Here is a 22841-nt window from a genome sequence, read left to right as displayed (position 1 = left end):
AGCAGCACCTGCTCAGCAATAACCTGCTCAGTGACGCCCAGTTTGGGTTCCACCAGGACTGTTCAGATCCTGACTTCATAGAACATAGAACATAACAGCACAGTACGGCCCTTCGGCCCTCAATGTTGTGCCGACCTGTCATACCGATCTGAAGCCCATCTAACCTACGCTATTCCATGTACATCCATATGCTTATCCAAAGACGACTTAAATGCACCTAAAGTTGGCGAATCTACTACCGTTGCAGGCAAAGCGTTCCATTCCCTTACTACTCTGAGTAAAGAAACTACCTCTGACATCTGTCCTCTATCTTTCATCCCTCAATTTAAAGCTATGCCCCCTTGTGCTCGCCGTCACCATCCTAGGAAAAAGGCTCTTCCTATCCACCCTATCTAACCCTCTGATTATTTTTATATGTCTCAATTAAGTCACCTCTCAACCTTCTTCTCTCTAATGAAAACAGCCTCAAGTCCCTCAGCCTTTCCTCGTAAGACCTTCCCTCCATACCAGGCAACATCCTAGTAAATCTCCTCTGTACCCTTTCCAAAGCTTCCACATCCTTCTTATAATGCGGTGACCAGAACTGTACACAATACTCCAAGTGTGGCCGCACCAGAGTTTTGTACAGCTTCACCATAACCTCTTGGTTCCGGAACTCGATCCCTCTATTAGTAGTGTAGCACTACTAATCAGAGAGGGTATCACAGCTACAGAAGCTTCCTTTGTCGAGGAAGATCTGCCGACTGAGTCAGTATGGGTGGAAATTAGGAACAGCAAGGGAGCAGTCACCTCGTTAGGGGTTTACTACAGGCCCCCCAGTAGCAGCAGGGAGATTGAAGAAAGCATAGGTCGGCAGATTTTGGAAAAGTGTGGACGCAGTAGGGTTGTTGTAATGGGTGACTTTAACTTTCCTAATATTGATTGGAACCTCCTTCGAGCAGAAGATTTGAATGGAGCTGTTTTTGTAAGGTGTGTTCAGGAGGGTTTCCTAACGCAGTACGTTGACAGGCCGACGAGGGGAGAGGCCATTCTAGACTTGGTGCTCGGAAACGAGCCGGGGCAGGTATCAGATCTTGTGGTGGGGGAGCATTTTGGTGATAGTGACCATAACTGCCTCACATTTTACATAGCTATGGAGAAGGAGAGGATTAGGCAGAATGGGAGGATATTTAATTGGGGAAGAGGAAACTATGATGCGATTAGACATGAGTTAGGAAGCATGGACTGGGAGCAGTTGTTCCATGGTAAGGGAACTATAGACATGTGGAGATGGTTTAAGGAACAGTTGTTGGGAGTGATGAGTAAATATGTCCCTCTGAGACAGGCAAGAAGGGGTAAGATTAAGGAACCTTGGATGACGAGAGCGGTGGAGCTTCTAGTGAAAAGGAAGAAGGTAGCTTACATAAGGTGGAGGAAGCTAAGGTCAAGTTCAGCTAGAGAGGATTACATGCAGGCAAGGAAGGAGCTCAAAAATGGTCTGAGGAGAGCCAGGAGGGGGCACGAGAAAGGCTTGGCAGAAGGAATCCGGGAAAACACAAAGGCATTTTACACTTACGTGAGGAATAAGAGAATGGTCAAAGAAAGAGTAGGGCCGATCAGGGATAACATAGGGAACTTGTGTGTGGAGCCTGAGGAGGTAGGGGAAGCCCTAAATGAGTTTTTTGCTTCTGTCTTTACGAAAGAAACGAACTTTGTAGTGAATGAAACCTTTGAAGAGCAGGTGTGCATGCTGGAATGGATAGAGATAGACGAAGCTGATGTGCTGAAAATTTTGTCCAACATTAAGATTGACAAGTCGCCAGGCCCGGATCAGATTTGTCCTCGGCTGCTTTGGGAAGCGAGAAATGCAATTGCTTTGCCACTTGCGAAGATCTTTGCATCCTCGCTCTCCACTGGAGTCGTACCTGAGGACTGGAGAGAGGCAAATGTAATTCCTCTCTTCAAGAAAGGAAATAGGGAAATCCCCGGCAATTATAGACCGGTAAGTCTCACGTCTGTCGTCTGCAAGGTGTTAGAAAGGATTCTGAGGGATAAGATTTATGACCATCTGGAAGAGCATGGCTTGATCAAATACAGTCAACACGGCTTTGTGAGGGGTAGGTCATGCCTTACAAACCTTATCGAGTTTTTTGAGGATGTGACTAGAAAGGTTGATGAGGGTCGAGCTGTGGATGTGGTGTATATGGACTTCAGTAAGGCATTTGATAAGGTTCCCCATGGAAGGCTCATTCAGAAGGTCAGGAGGAATGGGATACAGGGGAACTTAGCTGCTTGGATACAGAATTGGCTGGCCAACAGAAGACAGCGAGTGGTAGTAGAAGGAAAATATTCTGCCTGGAAGTCAGTGGTGAGTGGGGTTCCACAGGGCTCTGTCCTTGGGCCTCTACTGTTTGTAATTTTTATTAATGACTTGGACGAGGGGATTGAAGGATGGGTCAGCAAGTTTGCAGACGACACAAAGGTCGGAGGTGTCGTTGACAGTGTAGAGGGCTGTTGTAGGCTGCAGCGGGACATTGACAGGATGCAGAGATGGGCTGAGAGGTGGCAGATGGAGTTCAACCTGGATAAATGCGAGGTGATGCATTTTGGAAGGTCGAATTTGAAAGCTGAGTACAGGATTAAGGATAGGATTCTTGGCAGCGTGGAGGAACAGAGGGATCTTGGTGTGCAGATACATAGATCCCTTAAAATGGCCACCCAAGTGGACAGGGTTGTTAAGAAAGCATATGGTGTTTTGGCTTTCATTAACAGGGGGATTGAGTTTAAGAGTCGTGAGATCTTGTTGCAGCTCTATAAAACTTTGGTTAGACCGCACTTGGAATACTGCGTCCAGTTCTGGGCGCCCTATTATAGGAAAGATGTGGATGCTTTGGAGAGGGTTCAGAGGAGGTTTACCAGGATGCTGCCTGGACTGGAGGGCTTATCTTATGAAGAGAGGTTGACTGAGCTCGGTCTCTTTTCATTGGAGAAAAGGAGGAGGAGAGGGGACCTAATTGAGGTATACAAGATAATGAGAGGCATGGATAGAGTTGATAGCCAGAGACTATTTCCCAGGGCAGAAATGGCTAGCACGAGGGGTCATAGTTTTAAGCTGGTTGGTGGAAAGTATAGAGGGGATGTCAGAGGCAGGTTCTTTACGCAGAGAGTTGTGAGAGCATGGAATGCGTTGCCAGCAGCAGTTGTGGAAGCAAGGTCATTGGGGTCATTTAAGAGACTGCTGGACATGCATATGGTCACAGAAATTTGAGGGTGCATACATGAGGATCAATGGTCGGCACAACATTGTGGGCTGAAGGGCCTGTTCTGTGCTGTACTGTTCTATGTTCTATGTTCTATGTTCTATGTTCTATTAATAAAAGCTAAAACACTATGCCTTCTTAACAGCCCTGTCAACCTGGGTGGCAACTTTCAAGGATCTGTGTACATGGACACCGAGATCTCTCTGCTCTTCTACACTGCTAAGAATCTTACCATTAGCCCTGTACTTTGCCTTCCAGTTACTCCTACCAAAGTGCATCACCTCACACTTGTCTGCATTAAACTCCATTTGCCACCTCTCAGCCCAGCTCTGCTGATTATCTATGTCTGTCTGCAACCTACAGCATCCTTCGTCACTATCCACAACTCCACTGACCTTAGTGTCATCTGCAAGTTTACTAACCCATCCTTCTACACCCTCATCCAGGTCATTTATAAAAATGACAAACAGCAGTGGACCCAACACCAACCCTCGTGGTACACCACTAGTACCTGGTCTCCAGGATGAACATTTCCCATCAACTACCACCCTCTGTCTTCTTTCAGCAAGCCAATTTCCGATCCAAACTGCTATATCTCCCACAATTCCATTCCTCCGCATTATGTACAATAGCCTATTGTGGGGAACCTTATTGAATGCCTTGCTGACATCCATATACACCACATCAACCGGTTTACTCTCATCTACCTGTTTGGTCACCTTCTCAAAGAACTCAATAAGGTTTGTGAGGCACGACCTTCCCTTCACAAAACCGTGCTGACTATCCCTAATCAATTTATTCTTTTCTAGATGATTATAAATCCTATCCCTTATAACCTTTTCTAACACTTTACCAGCAACTGAGGTAAGGCTCACTGGTCTATAATTACCAGGGCTGTCTCTACTCCCCTTCTTGAACAGGGGAACCACATTTGCTATCCTCCAGTCGTCTGGCACTATTCCTGTAGACAATGACGAGTTAAAGATCAATGCCAAAGGCTCGGCAATCTCTTCCTTGGCTTCCCAGAGGATCCGAGGACAAATCCCATCCGGCCCAGGGGACTTATCTATCTTCACCTTCTGAAGGATTTCTAATACCTCTTCCTTGTGAACCTCAAACCCACCTAGTCTCGTAGCCTATATCTCAGTATTCTCCTCGACAACATTGTCGTTTTATAGAGTGAATACTGTTGAAAAATATTCATTTAGCGCTTCCCCTATCTCATCTGACTCCACACACAACTTACCACTACTATCCTTGATTGGGCCTAATCTTACTTTCGTCATTCTTTTATTCCTTAAATACCTATAGAAAGCCTTAGGACTTACCCTGATCCTATCCGCCAACAACTTCTCATGTCTCCTCCTGGCTCTTCTGAGCTCTCTCTTTAGGTCTTTCCTGGCTACCTCATAGCCCTCAAGTGCCCTAACTGAGCCTTCACATCTCATCCTAACATAAGCCTTCTTCTTCCTCTTGACCAGAGATTCCACCACCTTCGTAAACCATCGCTCCCGCACTCTACAGCTTCCTCCCTGCCTGACAGGTACATACTTATCTAGGACACACAGGAGCTTTTCCTTGAATAAGCTCCACATTTCTAATGTGCCCATCCCCTGCAGTTTCCTTCCGCATTCTATGCTCCCTAAATCTTGCCTAATCTCATCGTAATTGCCTTTCCCCCAGCTGTAACTCTTGCCCAGTGGTATACACCTATCCCTTTCCATCACTAAAGTAAACATAACAGAATTGTGATCGCTATAACCAAAGTGCTCACCTACTTCCAAATATAACACCTGGCCGGGCTCATTACCCAGTACCAAATCTAATGTGGCTTCACCCCTTTTTGGCCTGTCTACATACTGTGTCAGGAAGCCCTCCTGCACACACTGGACAAAAACTGACCCATCTATAGTACTCGAACTATAGTGTTACCAGTCAATATCTGGAAAGTTGAAGTCCCCCATGACAACTACCCTGTCTCTCTCACTCCTATTGAGAATCATCTTTGCTATCTGTTCCTCTACATCCCTAGAACTATTCGGAGGCGTGTAGAAAACTCCCAACAGGGTGACCTCTCCTTTCCTGTTTCTAACCTCAGCCTATACTACCTCAGTTGACGAGTCCCCAAATATCCTTTCTGCAACTGTAGTACTCTCCTTGACCAACAATGCCACACCTCTGCCCCTTTTTACCATCTTCTCTGTTCTTACTGAAACATCTAAATCCCGGAACCTGCAACAACCATTCCTGTCCCTGCTCTATCCATGCCTCCGAAATGGCCACAACATCGAAGTCCCAGGTACAGCCTTGGTCCAAACATGGACAAAAGAGCTGAATTCCAATGTCGAGATGAGGGTGACAGCCTTTGACACCAAGCTGCAATTGACCGAGGGTGGCATTAAGCAGCCCAAGAAAAACTGGAATTCAATGGCATTACCATCACTGAATTCTCCACTATCCACATTCGGGGTGTTATCATTGCCCAGAAACTCAACTGGACCCACCACATTCACAAAGTGGCTACAAGAACAGACCAGAAGGTGGGAATGCTACGGTGAGTAACTCACCTCCTGATTCCCCGAAACCTGTCCACCATCTACACCACACATACGTCAAGAATGTGATGGGATACTCCCCACTTGCCTGGATGGGGGCCATCCCCAACAGCACTCAAGAAGCTAGACACCTTCCAGGACAAAGCAGCTGCTTGATTGGCACCACATCCACAGTATTCACTCTCCCCACCACCGACACTCAGTGGCAGCAGAGTGTACCATCTACAAGATGCACTGCAGAAATTCACCAAAGACCCTCAGACAGCACCTTCCAAACTCAGAACCATTTCCAACCAGAAGGACAAGGACAGCAGATACATGGGAACACCACCACCTCTAAGTTCCCCTCCGACTCACTCACCATCCTGACTTGGAAATGTATCGCTGTTCTTTCACCGCTGCTGAGCCAAAATCCTGGAATTCCCTCCCTAACGGCATTGTGGTTGAACCCACCCACAACAGGTGGACTGCAGCGGTTTAAGATGGCAGCTCACCTCCACCTTCTCAAGGGGCAACTAGGGATGCGCAATAAATGCTGGGCCCAGCCAGCAACACCCACATCCCATGAGTGAATAAAACGAAGGTCACGCAGGTCTCGGTTCGAGCCCCACGCCATCATTTGCTCGGTGACAGTCACTGTGCTGTACCAGAGGTGTGTGCACTGCCCAGACTCCCTCTTGTCTTTCAGGGGAATCCAAGCCGCCCCTTTGGAATGAGAAAAGCCTGGGGTCGGGGGGAAGGTGTTATTTCCAATGCCCTGGCCAATACACACCCCTCCTGAAAGCAGATTACCTGGTAGCTCTTCCTTCTGCCTACCCCACAAGCACTATTGGATGAGCTGAATTGTCTGCAGGATTTAATTGGAGAGTTTTCCTTTGCTCCCTAGTTACTAGATCCATTTCATCCGAGCCTGAGCCTGACTTGTTGTAATGTTCCTGTCCTATGTGACCTCAAGATGAGTTTGAATGTTTATCCATTCTGTTCCTCAGGCCACTTGGTACCACCCTGTACTATTCAGCTAGCTCTGTCTCCAGCTGTGATCACTTTCTGTTGACCGCCTTCACTGCGCTTTACTTTCCTGAAGCAGTCACTATTCCCCTGTTTGTCCAATTTTCCCTGAGCTATACCTAAAGCTGGGTTGCTGATGCCAGATTGTGTCCATTCTCCTTCACCTGTCTGTGCCTGTTGACCCACAATGCCATTAGGAAGCCCACGACCTCGCGGTATTATGGCTGGACTGTTCATCAGGAGACCCGGACAATGTTCTGGGGACCAAGGTTTGAATCCTGCCATGGCAGATAGTGGAATTTGAACTCAATAAATATCTGGAATTAAGGATCTAATTGTAACATGAATCCATTGTTGATTATTGGAAAAATCCATCTGGTTCACTAAAGTCCTTTTAGGGAAGGAAACTGCCATCCTTACCTGGTCTGGTCTACATGTGACTCCAGACCCTCAGCAACGTGGTTGACTCTGAACTGCCCTCTAGGCACTTAGGGATGGACAATAAATGCTGCCTGACCAGCGATGCCCTCATCCTGGGAATGAATAAAGGAAAAAAAATCTTTAAAATTCTCACCCTTGTTTTCAAATCCTTTGTGGTCTCTTGTCTCGTGATCTCTATATTTCGTCCAATCTCTCCACGATACTGTACTCTTCCACAGCATCCTGGCCTTTTACGTAATAACTAGGAGCAGGGGTAAGCCAAAAGGGCACATTCCCAGAACATCACAGGGATCGCTGGGTTAACAGTGGTCTTACTTTGAGGTGCATGCTGTCTGCTGAAGTGATGGCGCAAGGAGAGACTCCAGCTTTTTATCTGACTCCTGACTGAGCAGGAATCTTGTGTGATCCTTTGTGCCTGCCATTGGCACATACTGGAAGGATCTCCTACCTGATATTCAACTTCCATTGCTTGGCTGCAAGTGCGAGGGTGGGCCTCTGAACTCGGGTCCTCTAGGCTCACAGGCAGGAATATTAACCACTGCACCATGGGACATCTCTGACCTGACACTATAACTTTTTTTTTCCCTTATTCATTCATGGGATGAGGGCATCGCTGGCCAGGCAGCATTTATTGTCCATCCCTAATTGCCCAGAGGACAGTTCAGACTCAACCACTTTGCTGTGGGTCTGGAGTCACATGTAGGCCAGACCAAGTAAGGGTGGCAATTTCCTTCCCTAAAGGACATTAGTGAACCAAATGGGTTTTTCGTGACAATTGACAATGAATTTAGTCGTCATTAGACTCTTAATTCCAGATGTTTTACTGAATTCAAATTCCACTATTTGTAGACTAACAAAGCCAGCCAGGCGGCACGGTGGCTCAGTGATTAGCACTGCTGCCTAACAGTGCCAGGGGCCCGGGTTCGATTCCACCCTCGGGTGACCATGTGCTTGGAGTTTACCTGTTCTCCCTGTGCCCGTGTGGGGGTTTCCTCTGGGTGCTTCAGTTTCCTCTCCCAGTCCAAAGACGTGTGGGTTAGGGTGGATTCGCCACGGGGAAATGCAGAGTTACAGTGATAGGGTAAGGGACTGGGTCTGGTCGGGATGCTCTTTGGTGGGTGAGTGTGGAGTTGATGGGCTGAATGGTCTGCTTCTACACTGTAGTGATTCTATGATCTCTGACCAAGTCAAGACAAGCACTAAGGATCTATTCTGGAAGGAGAGTATTGAAGTTATGCTAAACTTGTATCAAATCTTGGTCAGAGTACAGTTTGAGTAATTTATACAATTGTGGCCATCTTATAAAGGCCGTATTTGAGAAAGGAACGTAACTGCTGATGTAGACTGATTGGGCTGAATTGTGCTGTGTATCTTCTATTTATTTCTCTGCAGTTACAGTCTGTATTTTTGTTTAGGCTTGAGCACAGAGTTGAATAAACGCTGCTGTGCCCTGTGCTTGTCTGTTCACAGATCACTGGGGTGGGCAGTGCCTGTGCAGTGGTCGATGAGCTCCTCCGTAGCATCATTTCCAACATTTGCTCCAGGACGGTGACCCTTCGGGAGCCCGGCATATCCCGTTTCCTGCTGGAGGAGCGCGGAGCGAGCATTCTGAAGCAGCTGGAGAGAAAGTGCAAGTGTGTGATCGGGTTGGAGAGAGTGTGTTGGATAATGCTGCAGTCTGAGGTATGAAGCCTGTTGTTGTCAGGGCCAATGTGGTTGGAGACATAGTTAAGGAGGACAGTATATCTCTAGGTGCACCAGTCGGTTGCAGTTACAGATGCAAAGACATCCTGGAATGCTGGGTTTAACTTGTTCGAACCACGGAGATTCTGAGGCAATGATATGGTGAAAACCATGAGCAATGGGTTGGGACAGATTAGAATTGTTTAATGTTTTATGAGAAGATTTGTAGCTTAGGTCGTGGATGAGGTTGTAGATTGCTCATTGGGTTTAGTTGCAAATGTTCTGTCACCCTGCTAGGTAACTGCCAGGACACTATTTAAATAAGCTACAACACATTGCAGCAACCCAGAACTGCACAGAGCAGAACAGGAGCCTACACAGAGTCTTCAAAAGGAATGGATACCTGAAAAGGACAGTCCGCCATTACCTCTGAGACAGACCATAACAGGATGATACAACATGACCACCCTGCCATGCATCAAGGACGTTTCTGAGATGACCACAAGACTGCTCAAACACCTCAGTATCAGAATAGCCCACAAACGGACAACCACCCTACAACAGCTGCTGATGAGAGTAAAAGATCCCATACCCAAAACTAGCAAAACCGGTGTAATATATAAAATACCAAGCAAGGACTGAGAAACACTATACATGCTAAACCAGAAGAAAACTGACATTATGAATGTACAAACTCCAACAAGCCATGACCAATTCTCACTTGTCTCATTACACATGGACAGTGAGGAACACAAATTTGACTGGGGCAACACATCCACAATTGCACAAGCCAAACAGAGACACGCCCGGGAATTTCTGGAGGCCTGGTATTCCAACCGAAATTCCATCAACAAACACATTGAATTAGACCCTGTGTACAAACCACTGAGAAACAGAACTAGAAGTAATACTGAGCACCCCAGCAAAGCGAGACGCATAACTAAGTGGGCCAGAACATTGACGCTTCACTGGAGGCACACTGACAATGTTACCTAACAGGGTGACAAAACATTTCAACCAAGCCCACTGGCTCGGCGAGCAGGTCTACACCCTCATCCACACAGAGTGCTGAGGTCATGGGCTGAGAGCTAAAGGCAGCGTTAAAGCTTGGATTTGGGGTTGGCGAATGGATTTGGGGTTGGCGAATGGATTTGGGATTGGCGAATGGATTTTGGATTGGCGAGTGGAGTTAAAACTCATACAGTCCAGAATAGGTTTCAGCTTAAAATAGCTGAAACAAGCTGCACAAGTCCCACTTCCCACCACCTGGCCCAAAGTCTTCAATGTTCTGATGTTTCAAATGCTCATCCAGTTTATGAGGTTTCCAGCCTCAGATCCCCTCTTACGCAGAGCATTCCAGACCCTTAGAGTGAAAAGAATTTCCCCAAATCCCCTTTAAACCTCCTGCTGTTCATGGTAAAGCTTTGCACACTCAGGAAGGAGAGATCCCATCCAGAGTGGGACACAGTCGGAGTGAGCGCACAGTTTGGGGGCGTTGGAGGCAATGCGGGAATTCAGCTCAGAAGAGGAGAAGTGCGTTTTGTTTCCTTGTTTTTTTTTGGCATGAAGTTTGTGGGGTTTTTTTCTGAATGGGATAAGTGGAAGCCCAGGATCAGGGGCCCAGCACAGAAGAATGTCATCATGGGAAAACTCTTGGATCATTGTTTGGCAGTGATTGCTAATTTGGCTGTCTATCGCAGGCAACTTTCATTCTTTTAGGTAAATTGGTGAACTCTTTACAAACTAAAAGTCCAGTGGGGATGTTTTAACAAATTAAGAACTAAATGATGTAAAAATGCGGGGCCAGGACATGTGTTATACCCTGCATGATGTGGGAGCTGGTAGACCCCACTGTGGTTCATAAAGAACAAAGAACATCACAGCACAGGAACAGGCCCTTCGGCCCCTCCGAGCCTGTACAGACATGCTGCCCATCACAACTAAAACCCCCTACCCCTCCAGGGACAGTGTCCCTCTGTTCCAATCCTATTCATGTATTTGTCAAGACCCCCTTGAAAAATGACTATTGTATCTGCTTCCACCACCTCCCGTAGCAGCGAGTTCCAGGCACCCACTACCCTCTAAACAAAAAACAATACAGCACAGGAACAGGCCCTTCGGCCCCTCCAAGCCTGCGCCGACACATTTTGCCCTTCTACACTAAAACTGCCTTCACTTACAGGATCCATATCCCTCTATTCCCTTCCTATTCATGTATTTGTCCAGGTGTTTCTTGAATGATGCTCTTGTGTCTGCTTCTCCCATCTCCTCTGGCAGCATGTTCCAGGCACTCACCACCCTTTATAGTGACCACATCTGTAATAAGTGTTGGCCGCTGGAGGAACTCCTGTTCAGAGTTGATGTCCTGAGATCTGAGCTTTGACACTGTGATGCACTGGCGAGTGGGAGAGTTGCCTGGACGCTGTGTTCCAGGATGCGGACGAACCCCTTCGCTTAACTACCTTGAATTTGGTCAGTGGTCACAGACAGGAGGGTGTGACTACCAGTGAGGCAGGGAGAGGGATCCAGGAGGCCGTGCCGACAGTGTCTCTGCCTTTGAGCTTGCCAAGCAGGTTTGAGATGCTTGCTCCCCGTGTGGATGAGCGTGGGGGCTGTAGGGAGGGTAAGCAAACTGACCATAACACCATGGTAGGGGGAGCGACTCGAGAAGGGGAGAAAATTGAAATGTAGTTGAAGGCAGGGATAGTAAACTCAGGGGAATAGACACTGTTCTCAGTGCCCAGGATCGAGAGTCCTGAAGGCTGTGTTGCCTGTCCTTGCTGGAATTCAGGATATCTCATCCTGGCTGCAGAGGAAGCAAGATTGGGACATAAAACATGAGACAGAAAAGGCAAGTAAGAAAGGCACTATTACAGTAATCTCGGGGTCTTCAATATACAGGTGGACTGGTAAAATCAGGTTAATAGGGGAATATCATAGAACATAGAGCAGTACAGCACAGAACAGGCCCTTCAGCCCACAATGTTGTGCCGACCATTGATCCTCATGTATGCACCCTCAAATTTCTGTGACCATATGCATGTCCAGCAGTCTCTTAAATGACCCCAATGACCTTGCTTCCACAACTGCTGCTGGCAACGCATTCCATGCTCTCACAACTCTCTGTGTAAAGAACCCGCTCTCACAACTCTCTGTGTAAAGAACCCGCCTCTGACATCCCCTCTATACTTTCCTCCAACCAGCTTAAAACTATGACCCCTCGTGCTAGCCATTTCTGCCCTGGGAAACAGTCTCTGGCTATCAACTCTATCTATGCCTCTCATTATCTCGTATACCTCAATTAGGTCCCATCTCCTCCTCCTTTTCTCCAATGAAAAGAGACCGAGCTCAGTCAACCTCTCTTCATAAGACAAGCCCTCCAGTCCAGGCAGCATCCTGGTAAACCTCCTCTGAACCCTCTCCAAAGCATCCACATCTTTCCTATAATAGGGCGACCAGAACTGGACAAAGTCTCCAAGTGCGGTCTAACCAAAGTTTTATAGAGCTGCAACAAGATCTCACGACTCTTAAACTCAATCCCCCTGTTAATGAAAGCCAAAACACCATATGCTTTCTTAACAACCCTGTCCACTTGGGTGGCCATTTTAAGGGATCTATGTATCTGCACACCAAGATCCCTCTGTTCCTCCACACTGCCAAGAATCCTATCCTTAATCCTGTACTCAGCTTTCAAATTCGACCTTCCAAAATGCATCACCTTGCATTTATCCAGGTTGAACTCCATCTGCCACCTCTCAGCCCATCTCTGCATCCTGTCAATGTCCCACTGCAGCCTACAACAGCCCTCTGTACTGTCAACGACACCTCCAACCTTCGTGTCGTCTGCAAACTTGCTGACCCATCCTTCAATCCCCTCATCCAAGTCATTAATAAAAATTACAAACAGTAGAGGCCCAAGGACAGAGCCCTGTGGAACCCCACTCACCACTGACTTCCAGGCAGAATATTTTCCTTCTACTACCACTCGCTGTCTTCTGTTGGCCAGCCAATTCTGTATCCAAGCAGCTAAGTTCCCCTGTATCCCATTCCTCCTGACCTTCTGAATGAACCTACCATGGGGAACCTTATCAAATGCCTTGCTGAAGTCCATATACACCACATCCACAGCTCGACCCTCATCAACTTTTCTAGTCACATCCTCAAAGAACTCGAGAAGGTTTGTGAGGCATGACCTGCCCCTCACAAAGCCGTGTTGACTGCATTTGATCAAGCCATGCTTTTCCAGATGGTCATAAATCCTATCCCTCAGAATCCTTTCTAACACCTTGCAGACGACAGACGTGAGACTTACTGGTCTGTAATTGCCGGGGATTTCCCTATTTCCTTTCTTGAAGAGAGGAATTACATTTGCCTCTCTCCAGTCCTCAGGTACGACTCCAGTAGAGAGCGAGGATGCAAAGATCCTCGCAAGTGGCGAAGCAATTTCATTTCTCACTTCCCAAAGCTGCCGAGGACAAATCTGGTCCGGGCCTGGCGACTTGTCACTTTTAATGTTTGACAAAATTTTCAGCACATCAGCTTCCTCTATCTCTATCCATTCCAGCATGCACACCCGCTCCTCAAAGGTTTCATTCACTACAAAGTTCGTTTCTTTCGTAAAGACAGAAGCAAAAAACTCATTTAGGGCTTCCCCAACCTCCCCAGATTCCACACACAAGTTCCCTATGCTATCCCTGATCGGCCCTACTCTTTCTTTGACCATTCTCTTATTCCTCACATGTGTAAAATGCCTTTGTGTTCTCCCTAATCCGTTCTGCCAAGCCTTTCTTGTGCCCCCTCCTGGCTCTCCTCAGACCATTTTTGAGCTCCTTCCTCGCCTGCCTGTAATCCTCTCTAGCTGAACTTGACCCTAGCTTCCTCCACCTTATGTAAGCTACCTTCTTCCTTTTGACGAGAAACTCCACCGCTCTCGTCATCCAAGGTTCCTTTATCTTACCCCTTCTTGCCTGTCTCAGAGGGACATATTTATTCATCACTCGCAACAACTGTTCCTTAAACAGTCTCCACCTGTCTATAGTGCCTTTACCATGGAACAATTGCTCCCAGTCCATGCTTCCTAACTCATGTCTAATCGCATCATAGTTTCCTCTTCCCCAATTAAATATCCTCCCATTTTGCCTAATCCTCTCCTTCTCCATAGCTATGTAGAATGTAAGGCAGTTATGGTCACTGTCACCAAAATGCTCTCCCACCACAAGATCTGATACCTGCCCCGGCTCGTTTCCGAGCACCAAGTCTAGAATGGCCTCTCCCCTCGTCGGCCTGTCAACGTACTGCGTTAGGAAACCCTCCTGAACACACCTTACAAAAACAGCTCCATTCAAATCTTCTGCTTGAAGGAGGTTCCAATCAATATTAGGAAAGTTAAAGTCACCCATTACAACAACCCTACTGCGTCCACACTTTTCCAAAATCTGCCGACCTATGCTTTCTTCAATCTCCCTGCTGCTATTGGGAGGCCTGTAGTAAACCCCTAACGAGGTGACTGCTCCCTTGCTGTTCCTAATTTCCACCCGTACTGACCCGGTAGGCAGATCTTCCTCGACAAAGGAAGCTTCTGTAGCTGTGATACCCTCTCTGATTAGTAGTGCTACAGCCCCTCCTCTTTTTCCCCCCTCCCTATTCTTTTTAAATGCTCTAAACCCTGGAACATCCAGCAACCATTCCTGCCCAGGAGAAACCCATGTCTCTGTTATGGCCACAACATCATAGCACCAGGTACTGATCCATGCTCTAAGTTCATCACTTTTATTCCTGATACTCCTTGCGTTAAAGCAAACACACTTTAACGGATCCCTTGGTTCCTTCCCAGGAAAATCCTTCCCACTAGCTGGTCTACCTCTTGCTACTGCCTCACCTGCATCAACTCTCACCTCCGGTATACAGCTCAGGTTCCCACCCCCCTGCCATACTAGTTTAAACCCTCTTGAACTACTCGAGCAAACCTTCCACCCAGGACATTGGTCCCCTTCCAGTTCAGATGCAACCTGTCCTTCTTGTACAGGTCCCACCTGTATATCTACAGGATTTTTTTTGGAGTAGCCAGCAGGATTCCCGTGTGGCTGTCCTCTCCTGAGAACAACATTCCCTCAGTGTTTGTGACCCACCTCAGTGAGGCTGGGATTACTCGGAACTCCTCCAGTATTCAGGATTGATGTGCACTGGCCTCATGTGGAGTCTGGAAGGGGCCTGGAGCTGACTCCATTCCACTGCCTTTTGTTACAAAGTTGTGTAGAGTGTGTGGCTCCTTTAAGAGATGAAGTGCTTTTCTAAGCTTAAAGATTTACGCAGAAAAAAGGAGCCTCTATGTAGTTGAAGATGTATAGCTGGTTCTAAAACGGAAACATGAACCAATTGGCTGTGTGATTGGAAACATTCAGCTAGTTTTGATGTTTTGGCAACTAGCTGGAATCAGCCAATTAATTTAAACCAAGCACTTAGTAATTGAAAGCCAATTGAATTTAAATCTGATGGTGTTGACAACCTCGGACCAATGCTATTGTAAGAAAATTGATTAGTTATACGGGGTATGTAAGGTGAGGGTTTTTTGCAAATCTGTGTGGGAGCGAACGACCATCTGAGAAACAAGCACCTAGCTCTCTCAAAAAATCACTGAGCTCCCTCAGAAAGCAGCATCTCATCCATACAAGATACCACGGCACTTCTAACTAAGATTCTTCACAGAGAAAACATCCCTGACAGCGGGATCAGCAGAAGAAAGGTGCTTATGTCTGGAGAGGCAGTGTAGAAGGCAGAGCATTCCAGGAGACACATTCTGTATGGACCTTTGTTTTGTTATTTGTTTTGTTATTACTTGGATTGTATAAGTGGAACTTGTATTTACTGGAATTGCATAGCAGTAGAAATTAGTTCATTTAGGAAATAGTCAGGAGTTGGGGGGAATGGTTTAGTTTGTTAGTAGATCTATTAATATATTCACTGTTAGGGTTAAATAAATAAACAATTCCTTTTTACTTATAAAGTGAATGTCGGGGACTTTCTTTCATTTAACCTCCCCTTCTCCATAATACTTTGCCCTACTGCTGCTAATGATGACATTCTCCTTTTCCATTCAGCATCCCCTGGAAAACCAACATAACCAAGTCACGCCAAGCTTTGAGAGAGACATTTCTGTCGATAGGATCCTTCAGCAGCAGCCAGATGTGAGCATCAGGAATGGGAATGTTCCCAATCTTGGTAAGTGCAAGATCTCATCAGTTCGTCTTTGAATACAGTCTGAAAATCCCCGAAAGATCTGTGTTCCTTCTTAACTCTGTTTATGTTCTGCATCTTTAGTGGGCTTGAAGAGGATGGGAGATAGTAAGAACGGTAGATGCTGGAGTCTGAGATAACACAGTGTGGAGCTGGAGGAACACAGCGGGCCAGGCAGCATTAGAGGAGCAGGAAAGGGACCTGGCCTGACCTATTGTGTTCCTCCAGCTCCACACTGTAAAAAAAAAACAGGGCTTTCTTTGGAAGGTGCCTTCAGTGCTGGGACCCACATTGCTTGCTATACACATAAATGCTGTAGATGAAAACGTGGGGTGGGAGGTGGAGCGTTAAACAAATTTAAAGTTGACACCACGGTCGGTAGAGTGGTAAATAGTGAAGAAGATAGCTGTGGGTTACAGGAAGACATAGACGGGTTGGGCAGATGGCCAGGCCAGTAACAGATGTAGAATATGCAGGGTAGTTTGATCTGAGCAGGATAATAGGTCAGCACAACATCGTGGGCCGAAGGGCCTGTACTATGCTGTACAGTTCTATGTTCTATGCTGTAGATGTAATGTAACTTTGGTAAGTGTGAGGTGATGCACTTTGGAAGAAGAAACAAGATGAGGGAGTATTGGATAAACGGTAGGAGATTGGGTAACCACCAGGAACAGAGGGATCTTGGGCTAATTATTCCCTGATCCGTGGAGTTGACAGAGCATGTGAGTAGGATAGCTAAGGAGGCCTGGGGGGCACTTGCTTTCATGAGACGTGACGTAGAGTAAAAGAGCAGGGAAGGTAATGTTGGAGTTGTACAGAGCATTGGCCAGATCACAACTGGAATGGAAAATTTGGCTTCGAAAGGCTGGATAGGCTGGGACATTTGTTCACTGGAGTGTAGGAGGTTGAGAGGAGACCTTAGAGAAAAGGTAGAGTTAATGATGGTTGCCCTTTTCCCCAACTTGGGGCATTTCAAGACCAGGGGGCACATTTTTAAGTTGAGAGGAGAAAGGTTTATAAAAGGTGTGAGGGGCAAATTTTTTGTTTGTATGTTGAATGAACTTCTTGGGGCAGTGGTAGATGCTGGTGCAGTTACAACATTTTAAAGAGAGTTGTGCAAGTACATGGGTAGGAAAGGTTTAGAAACAAAGAAACCTACAGCACAGGAACAGGCCCATCGGCCCTCCAAGCCTGCGCCGATCAAGATCCTCTGTCTAACCTGTCATCTATTTTCTAAGGGTCTGTGTCCATTTGCTCCCAGCCCATCCATGTACCCGTCCAAATATATCTTAAAAGACGCTAACGTGTCTGCGTCTACCACCTCCGCTGGCAACGCGTTCCAGGCACCCACCACCCTCTGTGTAAAGAACTTACCACGCATATCTCCCCTAAACTTTCCTCCTCTCACTTTGAACTCATGACCCCTAGTAATTGAGTCCCCCACTCTGGGAAAAAGCTATTTGCTATCCACCCTGTCTATACCCCTAATGATTTTGTAGACCTCAATCAGGTCCCCCCTCAATCTCCATCTTTCTAATGAAAATAATCCTAATCTATTCAACCTCTCTTCACAGCTAGCACCCTCCATACCAGCCAACATCCTGGTGAACCTCCTCTGCAACCTTCTCCAAAGCATCCACATCCTTTTGGTAATGTGGCGACCAGAACTGTACACAGTACTCCAAATGTGGCTGAACCAAAGTCCTATACAATTGTTACATGACCTGCCAACTCTTGTACTAGGGGTTTAGGGGCATAGGGGCCATTAGCAGGTAAGTGGGACGAGTTGATATGTTCAGCCTGGACTGTTTGGATCAAAGGGTCTGTGTCCACACTGTATGACTATGAAATACTGTGTGCAGTTCTGGTCACCTCGCTACAGGAAAGATGTGATGGCGTTGGAGAGGGTACAGAGGAGGTTCACTGGGGTGTTGTCTGGGATGGAGAAATTGAGCTATGAGGAGAGACTAGAGAGGTCTGGATTGTTTTGTTTAGAGCAGAGAGAGCTGACAGAGGGCATCATTGAGATGGATAAGGGTGAACAGGGAGCACCGATGACCCCTGGTTAAGGGGTCAACCATGAGAGGGCATTGTTTGAGGTTAAGGGGATAGGGAATTCAGAGGGGATTTGGGGAAAAAACTTTTTCACTCAGCGGGTCTTGGGAATTTAGAATGCACTGCCTGGGGTAATAGTGCAGGCCGTAAATTTAGATGAGTACTTCATTTATCACAACATTCAAGGGTATGAGACAAGCTTAGGAAATAGGGGTTAGTTCACTTGTCTGATAGTTACGTCAGTACAGGCCCGATGGGCTGAAGGCTGTATGACTCTGTGACTTGGCAGCTAGCCTTGATGGTTGGGCCCAGCGTTTAGTGCCTGTCCCTAGTTGCCCTTGAGAAAGTGGTAGTATGCTGCCTTCATGAACCACTGCAGTCCATAGAGTGCAGTAAAGGAGGGATTTTGTCCCACTGACAGTGAAGGAAGGGCGATGTATTTCCAAGTCATGATGGTGAGTAGCTTGGAGGGGAATTTGCAGGGGGCAGTGTTCCCATGTATTTGCTGCCCTTGTCCTTCTAGATGGAAGTGGTCATGGGTTCCTGACTGTGTTTGGCTTACATGTGACTCCAGACCCACAAGCAACACAGTTGACTCTTAACTGCCATCTGCAACAGCCCAAAAAAAACACTTATTTCAAGGGCAGTTAGGGATTTGAGGTTTTTGGAAAGATTTGTACCTCACATTGTTGACTTGCTCACTGAGCTGGCTTGTTCTTGTTCAGACGTTTCGTTGCCATGCTAGGTAACATTATCAGTGAAGCCTCCGATGAAGTAATGTTGTTCTACTCCGCTTGGAACTTATACTGTCCGGTCCATTATGGTGAGGAGGGTCATTTCTGGTTTTGTTCCGTATGGGTTTATGTATGGGGTCTAAATCTATATGTTTGTCAATTGCCTTGTGAGTTGAGAACCATGCCCCGATGAATTCCAATGCATGTCTGTGTTTGGCTTGGGCTACTACAGTTACATTGTCCCAGTTAAACTGATAGCCTTCATTGTGTGGGTGTTTTGATGTTACAGAAAGTTCGTTGTGTTGTTTTACTGCTAGCTGTTGTTCATATATTCTGATGGCTAGTTTCCTTCCTGACTTCCAATGTAATGTCTGTGGCAGTCATTGCATGGTATTTTGTAAACTACGTTGGTTCTGCATGTTGTGGGAACGGCATCTTTAATCCTCATGAGTGTTTGTCGTAGCATGGCTGAGGGCTTGTGTGCTACTATGATTTCCGAGTAGTCTTAGGAGTCACTTGTCAGTTCTGATGTGTTCTTGATGTGGGGCAGTGTGGCCAGCGCATTAGGGCATACTGTGTCCACTTGTTGTATATGTAATAGACCACAGCGGATGAAGTGGGGATAGCCATTCATAGCAAAGATTTTGTGCAGATGCTGTTCCTCTTTCCTGTGTAAACCTGGAGTATTGCAGTGAGCGGTGGCACATTTAAATAGTCTCCTAACACAGCTTTGTCTGTGGACTTTGGGATGGTTGCTGTGGAAGTTGAGGATTTTAACAACAACAAATGTGTCTTCTACATCATGGATCCACTGTTTTGAAGGAGGGTGGTGTGTTCTAGCCTTGGCATGACTAGCTCTGCAACGACTCCTAAGATGGGTGCCCCCATGGGTGTGCCATTGATCTGTTTGTATACTTGACCATTAAACACAAAGTGTGTGGTGAGGCATAGTTTGAGCATGTTGTCATTGCTGACGGAGCTGCTGGTCTGCATTCCTGCTTCCTCTAGTAATGTGCAGAGCTAGTCATGCCAAGGCTAGAACACACCACCCTCCTTCAAAACAGTGGATCCATGATGTAGAAGACACATTTGTTGTTGTTAAAATCCTCAACTTCCACAGCAACCATCCCAAAGTCCACAGACAAAGCTGTGTTAGGAGACTATTTAAATGTGCCACCGCTCACTGCAATACTCCAGAACTACGCAGGAAAGAGGAACAGCATCTGCACAAAATCTTTGCTATGAATGGCTATCCCCACTTCATCCGCTGTGGTCTATTACATATACAACAAGTGGACACAGTATGCCCTAATGCGCTGGCCACACTGCCCCACATCAAGAACACATCAGAACTGACAAGTGACTCCTAAGACTACTCGGAAATCATAGTAGCACACAAGCCCTCAGCCATGCTACGACAAACACTCATGAGGATTAAAGATGCCGTTCCCACAACATGCAGAACCAACGTAGTTTACAAAATACCATGCAATGACTGCCACAGACATTACATTGGAAGTCAGGAAGGAAACTAGCCATCAGAATATATGAACAACAGCTAGCAGTAAAACAACACAACGAACTTTCTGTAACATCAAAACACCCACACAATGAAGGCTATCAGTTTAACTGGGACAATGTAACTGTAGTAGCCCAAGCCAAACACAGACATGCATTGGAATTCATCGGGGCATGGTTCTCAACTCACAAGGCAATTGACAAACATATAGATTTAGACCCCATACATAAACCCATACGGAACAAAACCAGAAATGACCCTCCTCACCATAATGGACCGGACAGTATAAGTTCCAAGCGGAGTAGAACAACATTACTTCATCGGAGGCTTCACTGATAATGTTACCTAGCATGGCAATGAAACGTCTGAATGAGAACAAGCCAGCTCAGTGAGCAAGTCAACAGCCGCAGGTCGGGATAGGTGACAAATGTTGGCGTTACCATTGGTGCCCTGGAGGAGGGAATGGCCTGGTGGAGTGGGACATGGGGCAGAAGAGGCACAAACCTAGCTTCCTTGTAAGCTTCTCACGGTGGCTTATCTTTCAGATGAAATCCAGAACTTCCTCGCGTCGATTAAAGACACAGCAGCCAGCTCAAGTCAAAGGAAAAATGAAGGTGGGAACGTCGCAGCTTCCCAGAGCGTTCCTGATGGGAATGAGTGCAGCCCGATCGAGGAGGATCTCTACACTGACCAACCAACCAACCTGTGCCAGGGCGATGGCACCGACAGAGCAGAGGGTGAGGCTTCAGCTGGAGCTGATGCTAAGATGCATCAGGATACAGATGGAAGCAGGGCTGAGGAGGCAGCAGCGACTTCTGGGGTGGCACCTGCACCAAACCAAGATATGGATGATGCTGAGCTGTGCCTTGCTCTGCAGTACTCCATGGAGAGCAGGTACCAGCTGACAAAGGAGGATGAGGAACTTCAGAAAGCCCTTAAACTTTCCAAAGAGATGGCCACAGGCCGAGAGGAAGACAGCCTGGAACTTTCTGCCGGGACGTTCCACGGTGAGAGCTCAGAGGCCGGCCTTGAGGAAGCGATAAGGATGTCCGTGGCGGAGGCTGTGCTGAGCTCCAATTCCGCGCAGCTGGTGGTCTGCGCCGACAGCGACAAGGACATCGACCGATTGGCGAGCGAGTTAGAGCAGAGCGTCCGCTCCCACCTCCGCAAGGAGGTGATGAGGCACCAGTGTTTCCGGAACCTGAGCAAAGATTACGCCAGCTACTTGGAATATCTCCAACGGAAACACGCCGTGGCCATCACCCTCGAGGGCACGGAGGTCAGGGTTCACGGGTTTGCAGATTACACCATCGATGCCAAGCAGGACATTGCCCGCCTCATGCACTGGGCTGCCCAGGATGAAATGGCGAAGGTGGAGGAAATGACAGTTGCGAGGTCTGTCCAGTGGATGAGGCACTGCCGAAATGGTGAGAGCATGCCCTACTCACTGAAAGCATGTACGTTCATAGAGAGAGCATTTCAACAGAAGGAGAAGAGAGTCGATGTGGTCTTCGATAACAAACCCTACACCATTGACTTGGAGCGAATGGAGGAATGTAACTTGGGAGCGGCAGAAACTGTTCCAATTGAGAGGAAGCTTCTCTACCTCCCGGATGGTAAGCATTACTTTCTGCACCAGAGGTGTTTGGATGCGAGCAGCCGATGCAGTCAATGAGCCCTGCTCTGCCTATAGCCGTGTTTACAAATTGTGTCCTTCTGGTGCCTGAAGGAAGGAGACACGGGCCTTTGACTTGATGCTGACTATGGCATGCCCATCCCTCCCCCTCGCACTCGCCTGTCACTGGGAGAGATGGCATTAGAAAGATTGAAAATAGTAACAACAGGAGGCCATTCAGCCCTTCCAGACTGCCCCGCCATTCAATGGCAGATCGTCCAACACCGTTCCCTGTTCGTGCTTTCTCCTCATTCCCTTTGACCCCTTTAGCCCTAAGAACTTTATCTAACTCCTTGAAAATATTCAAAAGTTTTGGGCTCAACTGCTTTCTGTGTCAGAGAATTCCACTGCCTGGGTGAAGACATTTCTTCTCGTCTCAGTTCGAAATTATCTACTCGCTATCCTTAGACTGTAACCTCCGGGTTCTGGACGCCCCAGTCACTGGCCACATCATTCCTGTGTTTCCCCTGTCTAGTCCTGTTACAATTTTATCAGTTTCTACATATGAATCCCTCTTTCCCCGCCTCATCATTTTAAACTCCAGTGTAAACACAGTCCTAGCGCGATCCAAGATAACAAAGTGTGAGGCTGGATGGACACAGCAGGCCAAGCAGCATCTCAGGAGCACAAAAGCTGATGTTTCTGATGAAGGGTCTAGGCCGGAAACGTCAGCTTTTGTGCTCCTGAGTTACTGCTTGT

At 47.1% G+C, this 22841-nt stretch overlaps 1 protein-coding gene across 4 annotated transcripts in view; it reads left to right on the top strand.

Annotated features, from left to right (window-relative positions):
* parp10 (poly(ADP-ribose) polymerase family member 10) overlaps nt 1-22841 on the top strand; it is a 58328-nt gene that overhangs the window by 22053 nt on the left and 13434 nt on the right. For all 4 annotated transcript variants that reach the window (XM_059640492.1, XM_059640490.1, XM_059640483.1 and 1 more), the window contains 3 exons: nt 8714-8926; nt 16024-16144; nt 21013-22083. In XM_059640492.1, coding sequence (XP_059496475.1) covers nt 8714-8926; nt 16024-16144; nt 21013-22083 — 1405 coding nt within the window. The remainder of the gene's footprint in view (nt 1-8713; nt 8927-16023; nt 16145-21012; nt 22084-22841) is intronic.

This window comes from Stegostoma tigrinum, chromosome 2 (assembly GCF_030684315.1).
Source record: "Stegostoma tigrinum isolate sSteTig4 chromosome 2, sSteTig4.hap1, whole genome shotgun sequence".
NCBI classification, from domain to species: domain Eukaryota; kingdom Metazoa; phylum Chordata; class Chondrichthyes; order Orectolobiformes; family Stegostomatidae; genus Stegostoma; species Stegostoma tigrinum.
The sequence above is the reverse complement of the archived record's forward strand: the minus strand, read 5'-3'. Positions and strand labels throughout refer to the sequence as shown.